The sequence below is a fragment of the Aphis gossypii genome, chromosome 2 (assembly GCF_020184175.1).
Source record: "Aphis gossypii isolate Hap1 chromosome 2, ASM2018417v2, whole genome shotgun sequence".
Lineage (NCBI taxonomy): Eukaryota > Metazoa > Arthropoda > Insecta > Hemiptera > Aphididae > Aphis > Aphis gossypii.
The window spans coordinates 79,011,831-79,019,993 of NC_065531.1; the positions used below are offsets into that span (position 1 = coordinate 79,011,831).

The 8,163-nt window shown below is 26.5% G+C and overlaps 1 protein-coding gene across 2 annotated transcripts; it reads left to right on the forward strand.

Moving 5' to 3' along the window:
* The first annotated feature begins 199 nt into the window (after nucleotides 1–199).
* On the forward strand, nucleotides 200–6,258 carry LOC114123595 (polycomb group protein Psc-like). 2 transcript variants are annotated; one of them, XM_027986630.2, is made up of 6 exons: nucleotides 200–494; nucleotides 558–720; nucleotides 1,156–1,308; nucleotides 1,396–1,556; nucleotides 1,630–1,821; nucleotides 1,893–6,258. In XM_027986630.2, the coding sequence occupies exons 2-6, from the start codon at nucleotides 612–614 to the stop codon at nucleotides 3,096–3,098; spliced, it is 1,821 nt and encodes a 606-aa protein (XP_027842431.2). In that variant the 5' UTR covers nucleotides 200–494; nucleotides 558–611; the 3' UTR covers nucleotides 3,099–6,258. The 2 variants fall into 2 exon arrangements, with proteins under 2 accessions (XP_027842431.2, XP_027842432.2); XM_027986631.2 differs by having other exon boundaries at nucleotides 562–720.
* Nucleotides 6,259–8,163: the final 1,905 nt, after the last annotated feature.

The window sequence follows — 8,163 nt, forward strand, 5'->3', positions numbered from 1 at the left end:
TGTGTCGATAATTCTATAATCGATATTTGAATATTTCGATTTTCGATAATCGTCATATTTGTAGGCGAAGGCACCATTGCACCAAGCCGCCAACCAGAATTCTCAATATCGATTTGTTCCACTTGAGAGAAGAGAAAAAATTTCTCATGGAACAAACGAGCTAGGTCGTTGCTGTTAACGCCTTGTCAACGGACAACTTGTTTTTGTTGTTTTCGTTTCGCAGACCGCAGTGTTAGTGTTTATCCGCGTCTGCATTGCGGACGAAGGTTTCGTTTACGTTTTTCTGTTTACGTTTCAACTTACAATTCAAATCCGCTACAGTTTCGGTTCGTGGATGACCAAATTGATTTAAAAATTTTTTTCCTGGATACCCGCTAGTACCGTTGACTGATTGTTCGAGAAAACCTTCGCTTCTCCGAGTCCCGTTGTTGACCCACAAAATATAAATAGAGAACTTGGAAAAATTTTTACCCCAATGGCGGTAACGATCCCGGGTAAGTTTTATAGTGGTGCGAACACAATAATCACGTCTAACTCCTGTTTCCGTTGGTGTCCAGGTAGACGCGAATGCGTCACGGTAACGACGTTATGATGAACACAGCGACGACAATATGCAATCTTGTAAGCCGAAGGTCACCGACCTAAATCCACATCTACTATGTGTTCTGTGCGGTGGATATTTCGTGGACGCCACGACAGTGATCGAATGTCTGCACTCCTGTAAGTAATTTGATCGTCTAGTTATTTCCAAACAGTTGACCTTATATTGTAACAGTGATGCATGTTTGTTTTGCTATTATATACCTTATCAACATTTACCTCAATTGCGCCCATTTTTTGTTGAAAAATATGTTTATCACTGTCAAATTTGTCTACCGAAATAAAAATTACACTTCCAATATATTTAATGATGTCCCTTTTTCATTGTAAATATAGAAATTTATAAATTTAATTGTATATATCCAAACATTGTTATATAATTACTTCACTGTCATAACATTTTATGATTAGGTATACTATAAAGCTTTTATTTATACCAATTAATATATATTTATTTCTATTAATATGTAGTTACTATTTTATCTACAAGTATCAAAATAAATTAATTCATTAGTAAGTTAATGTTTTATTTATCAAGTTGATTTATAATTTTAGTTTGTCGAAGTTGTATTGTCAAGTATCTCGAACGCAACAAGTATTGTCCAATATGCGATGTATTAGTCCACAAATCAAAACCTTTATCCAATATCCGGCCAGACCATACTCTGCAAAATATTGTTTACAAACTTGTCCCACGTTTATTTCAAAGTGAGTTATAAAATTGTACTTCAAACTTTATACTAATTCAAAATTTTGCTTTTACTATCATTATTATTACTATTATTATTATTATAGAGGAAATGATAATGAGAAAAGAGTTTTACAATCGAAACAAAGTATACTTACCCAGGGACCCAATGAGTCGCGGTGTAGTACCTGATGACTATCATATATTTGCTGCCAGTGATGCAATCAGTATATGTCTTTATTATGAATGCGAAACGATTGATAAAAAAGTAAAGTATATTTATTCTTGTCTTAAAAAAATATATAAATTTAACCATTTTTTTTTTTTTTTTAATTGCACAGAATGTACAAGATAAACATAAACGATATCTGTGGTGCCCTGCGTCATTGACAGTTATAAATTTAAAAAAATTAGTTTACATTAAATATGAATTAATACCAACTGACCATCATGTTGAGTTTTTCTACCAAAATTATTTACTAGAAGATCACTTAACCTTAATGGATGTTGTTTACATGTTTGATTGGAAAAGGGTGAATATTTAACTTGATTATTTATTTTTAATAGATATATTATGGAATTATATTATATTTTTTAATTTTAGAAAGATCCACTTACAATAACTTATCGTATTCTTAAAATTGAAATTGAATCTCTTACAAATGATGAAATTTCAAAAGAAGAAAGTACAGTTGAATCCAAAAAGGATGATGAAAAATCTGAAGAAAAACAAAATGATTTGCAACAAAATGTAGTCAACACAGAGTTATGTATTGAAGAAATACTTCCAAAAATAGATGAAAACGTATTGGCCAATGACAAAATAACAGATTCTAAAGAAGTACAATTGGAAATAAGTGAAAATGGTATTATGAAAGTTACAAATATTAACCAAAGTAGAGAAAAAATACAAGCTAATGTCACTATAGAGCCTACTGATATAGCTAAAAATGAAAATCCATCTAAATCTAGTGATATTAATGATGAAAAAGATGATGATAAGAAAAAAGCTTTAAAAGTATACCCCGGATCAAAAGTAAAAAAAACCAAACCTAAGTTAGATACTATTGTTGAAAAAATTAAAAAGCAAGGAACTAAATACAAAACATTGACATCCCCGACGAAACATTGGAACCCAAGTATATCAAAAACTTCAGTTTTAGCCAAAAAGAAAGAATTAAATGGTATTGATAAAAAGTGTCAAAAATTTTTTAAATCAAGAGATGATAAAAAAGATGATGACAAGGCTGAAGACAGTTTGAAGAGGTTAGCTGAAGTACCTCTAATGAAAATTAATCCTCAAACATTATGCCCAATTATGCCTTCTACTCCTGCTAAGAAACCCAAAAAACCTATTCCTAAAAAAAATACATTAGCTCATTCTTTGGCTCTACTACCTGTTCGGCCAACAAACCATAATCCATTTACTAATCCATTGAATCCATTCATGTATGGAACATTTCCAAACAATTCAAATGGAGATCCGGCATCTACAAATGGTTTTCTTAAAGCCATGTCTGAGTTATGTCCACCATCTTCAGCTTATCACAATTCTTTGCCACCGTCAGTTAGTGTACTTTTCAACCCCTTATATACTCATCATAGACAAAGTCAGCCAAAGAAGGCTACTTTAGCTGTACCTCAATCGCCTGATGTACAGAAATTACCTGCCAATAAAATAGAAGAAAAATCTGAGTCTATAGAAGATAAAACCAATGACAAAGGTAACAATAAAGATGAATGTACTAATAATAATAAAGGTGAAGAGAAAATGGAAGTTGAGAAAGAAGTAGAAAAAGAAAAAACTTAATACAATAACTTTATGATAGGTAACACAAAACTAAAAATTGAAACCTATATGGCTATATAACTAAAATCTTTAGATGATGGTAGTGATAGAAAATACTTTAAAGATATTTGAAAGTTTTATATTGACATATTAATATATTTTGTTATATTAACCTCTCCTAACCTAATGGACAGTTATTATGTTCAATTATTTTCTAGATATTCTATACAGTTGATATATTTCTAAAGAATTTTTTTTACTTTAAAGTTTTGAGCTAAGAATATTTAAATGTAGTAAAATATGATTTTTCTATCATTCGCTTGTATGATTTATAGTATCACATGTCCATGACAATATTCTTTGAAACACAAATATGGAAATTTGGAATTTATATGTGATTAAATCACTATAGGACATGGTTGACCATTGTGTTGGAAATGTGAATGACTATTTTATTTATTCAATTACTTAATGTTAATATAATATTTTAGATAAGACAGTTAACTTTGATTTATGCATCATATATATATATATATATATATATATTTATATATACGACAACTAATCTTCCTTTATCCTCCATATTTATATAAATTAATATTTTAAACATTGTCTTAGGTATCGTATCTACCTTTTAGGTCAGGTTTAAACTTAAAGCAATAATAGTTATCAATAGAGAACGGATTTATATGCACAACAATTCCTCAAAAATACTGTGATATGCTACTAAATATGCATTTATTTTTAATATGCACTTAAAATAAGTAATGTAAAAATAAAGTATTAAAAATCTGTGAATACATTTTTGTGTATTAAAAAACTTAGCTCAATATTAGAAGTATTTATTTCTACTTTATACATGCATTCAAATCTTCATCTAGTTTATTTTCCCTTTTAAAATCTTTGAAAGTATCTTCACTTTTTTATTTTTAAAACCAATTTTTATTTTTTGTACTATCGTTAATTTGTCTTTTATTATAACACCAATTTGATTTTTACACTTTCAATTTTGATAATTTCTTCTTTCTTGAAATAGTCTGTACTGTTCGATAAAAGAAGTATTTCTTTATTAATTTCTAAGTTTGTATTTCTTTTACAAAAATATACATTATAAAGTCACAAAATAAAAATATGCAAAATAAGAGGAAAACATTAAAATATATGAAATAAAATTTATGTTATTTTAATACAAATGGTTTAAATCAAACAATTTTTATCAATTTTCAATTGTTAATTTTAATATTATAAATATATTACATATAATCCGTTTCTTTGTTATCAACGATCAAATATACATGGAATCAAACATTTTAAATTAAAAATCATGTAACATAGCAAATATTAAAATTATTTCTCTCCTAATAAAAATAACGTACTAATATTATAAGTGGGAGTGAAATGTAAATAAAAATATATTTAGTTTTTCACTTTTCTAAAAATGGTCACCCTATTCAAACAATAAGCCTATGACTATTAGACGGCTTAAATATTTATGTATAGCCAAATATTAATATTTCGTGTATTTCGAAATCTTATTCATTATTACTCTCAAATTCTAGTCCTAGATTAAGGTGTATATTGTGTTTAAAAAAAAAAAAAATAATAACAATTGTTTGTATAAGTGCCTTCAGTATTTAATTATTTAAACCTTTGTTCATATAACTAAGTGATATAAATATGTTAGTATTTTACAGCTCAATGTTTTAAAATGTGAAATATATACAGGGTAAAAAATGCACTGTGCTCACTATGTTTTTGTGACCAATTTATAATATTTTTGTTACTCACTAACATTACATCTTGATTGTGTAATTTCTGAAGGAATATACATATACTCTATTTGATAATAAATCAAACTACTCTTATACACGGAAGCTCCAGTGATGTTTAAACACTGTCCTACTTAGTTGTCAGATTTTACTAATCTTTGCAGTAGGAGCTTTTTACAGATTTGTCATGTTTGAACATGATCAGTTTTCATTTATTGAGCATTCTTATCCTGAATAGATTACCTAATGTTATTAATCGTCCTATAATTTGAAATGTTAGAACAAGTGTGTATGTACCAATAGTTAGGTTAATGGACATTATCACTCATAAAGTCTTGAAGTATTTTTTTTACAAATATCGGTCTCAATTATACAAAACTTAATATAAGAATCATATTATAACAAATAAAAATAATTAGCTTTTTATTTTGATAAAAATTTACTTGGAGGGAGTTCTTTAATATCCATTTATGTATGATATAATTTTACTAACTTGTGATATTATTAAGACGTTTTTGAAATTTAATTTTGAAAGTTCATTTATTGAAAATTTGGTGCCAAAAACTATTAAATTTTACAATTCTAAAATGTATACTTACACTTATAATTTAACTATTGTTATTCATAGTTGGCACAGTGCACATATTATTAAGTATATAACATTTAGTATTTTATTTATAATTATATACAATTTATTTTAAATTTATATTTTTATAGAGAATTTTACTATTTGTTTATCGCATTAAAAAAAAAACTCCATTTTATATATAATACATTATAGTATTCTTAGTTATTGATGGTCTACTTTTTTATGATGTTATTGTTAATTTTTTCCTAAAGATCAATATCGAAAAGTAATAAGATGACCTATAAACGTTTTATATAAATAAATCTCAATGTTGTATGTAATTTATAATCTAAATTTTATGAGATTGAATATTTTTTAATAATTTATTAGAAAAAGACCAAATAATATATTTTTATTACTCTGTATAAAATTACTTGCATGCCTAAAATGTTTCAAACAAATAATATATCCTTATGTTAAGAATATATTAAAGTATTTAAACTTGGTTTCATTTGCATTAAAATTGTTGACATGCATGTATTTTTACTGATTATTTGATTCACAAAAATCAAATTCAAAAATTAAACAGAATATTTATAAATAACAAGTCATCTCAAGTAATCTATACCTACTGTAAACATTTATATTTTATAAATTTTAATTTATTTTATTTTTGTACAATTATTGAATTGTTATTTATGTAATTTTTTTAAGATAATTTATACACAACAATTATATTTTTTAATTGTTAAGAATTGAAAAGGTGTAATGAGTTTTATAAATAAAATATTTTTGTGGTTTTTTTTTTTTTTAATGTTCAATAAAATCAGTGTTTTGTATTTTATGTTAAAATTATTTTTTTATTCCTTATTTATTTATCTTTCTTCACGATAAAATAAATAATTTTAAAGTCGCATCATTTTTCAAGCTATGAATTGAAATATCAAGGTATGATAAAATGATTACTGCTGAATCGGAAACAAACCTATGAGCAACAACACTAGACCTGGTAAAAAAAGGAAGGCCATGGTCCCTGGGTTTAAATGATTTAATAATTAACGAAAACAAAATACACGATATTATTACGTAAGGCCAACAATTAAATGAAATTAGAAATAAGAGAAAAGAATAAATTAAATTTGAGAGACTTAAGTATCTTTGATTAGAAATAGACATGGATGGGTGATAGCCATGATAAAATACAGAGAAAAATAAGCTCAGCAAATAGACATTTTAAAATGTTAAATCCAATTTTTAAATGTTAGATTCTATTAAAAAGTCAAAAATATGCCTATGAGACGTAACCTTTAACAAAAACCGATGGAAAAAAATGAGCAATATTTGAAAAGAAAATATTGAGACAAATATTTTTAGCCCCAAAAAGAATAGGAAACCAACAAATAATGATTTGATAGTTTGTACAATCAACCAGAATTACCGGATATTATATTATATTATAGTAATAATGAAATGCGAAATAATTTAATTGGATTAGGATGTGCATGTAAGATTAATGTCTAGCGCACAGAAAAACATAGTTATGTTAAATAAAATAACTTTGTGGGTACCGGATTGGAAAAAACTTGGGACGATAGAAACTATAGTATGACCCTGCACGTCTTCAATATCTGAATTAATTAAGTAAACATGGAGAGATATGGCAATAGATAGAGAGCGATGCGAACAGTGATAGTTGCGGCAACTGGCAAGTGATCAAAATATCAAATGCTTTGTATTAACCCCTCCGAAAAAAATGTAGGACCTGAGACTTTTCTGTAGGTAACTATTAGGTATGATGATTATTTTTTTTTTCTATACACAATAAAGTTTTAAAAATATTTAGACTAATTTATAGTCTTTTTTCGCCACGAGCATATTCACACCGTTACACTGTAGGACAGTTAGATGAATTAATAGCAATAATGTATAATATGTAATAATATTTATGAATTGTATCTATATACGTGACATTTTTGGTAAAATTTTAAACTTAAATATATCATACTATTAAAAAATAAAAAAAACAGTAAAACGTAATGTATCTACATACTAATAATTACTTGATATAAATTAATTATAAAATATCTAATTACTAAAGTCTAACACAATTGTTCAGACAAGGGGACGTATGAAATAATGATGGTTACCCTATAGGTACACTACGATCGTATAATACACTCATATTTCATATCCATTTATATTATATAGCGTGTTTTCATTCTCGTTGTTTTAATAAAAATATTAAATACACATTTTAATCATAATAATACTGCGAATCTACATAATGACATTGGAAACAATAAAAAAAAAAAACAACTCAATGATAATAATTAATAAAATCGCGTTAAATGTGGCGCGGTAATGTCATAATACGTACATTATCAATGCATTTCAAAAACACGCGATTATTGTATACTATAATGTATATAATTAGGTACCTATACATGTAAAAATCGTCTGTTGCGGTGTATTACCCGTTCACACATTACGCATTTTCGCATAGATGCATAGGTAAGTAGTATTATTTATACACGTTACTTACATAATATTATACATTAAAATCTTCAATATAGACACCATCAATACCCAACCAAGTACAAATTAATGCAGGTGCAGACAACGTGGCATTACTGGCCATGTCTTTTTTTCATTATTGAATTCAATAATATAAAAATAATATACTGTTAGATATTGTTAGGTATTAAAAATAAAATTGTCCTATACTATATTATATTACATTTTTTATTTT

What these genes read in the sequence shown, in the direction of transcription:
- LOC114123595 (XM_027986630.2), top strand. Translation starts at nt 612, where the DNA reads ATGCAATCTTGTAAGCCGAAGGTCACCGACCTAAATCCACATCTACTA. An exon ending in TGTCCCACGTTTATTTCAAA is followed by an intron (nt 1,309 to 1,395) that starts GTGAGTTATAAA and finishes TTATTATTATAG; the next exon opens with AGGAAATGATAATGAGAAAA. An exon ending in ACATGTTTGATTGGAAAAGG is followed by an intron (nt 1,822 to 1,892) that starts GTGAATATTTAA and finishes TTTTAATTTTAG; the next exon opens with AAAGATCCACTTACAATAAC.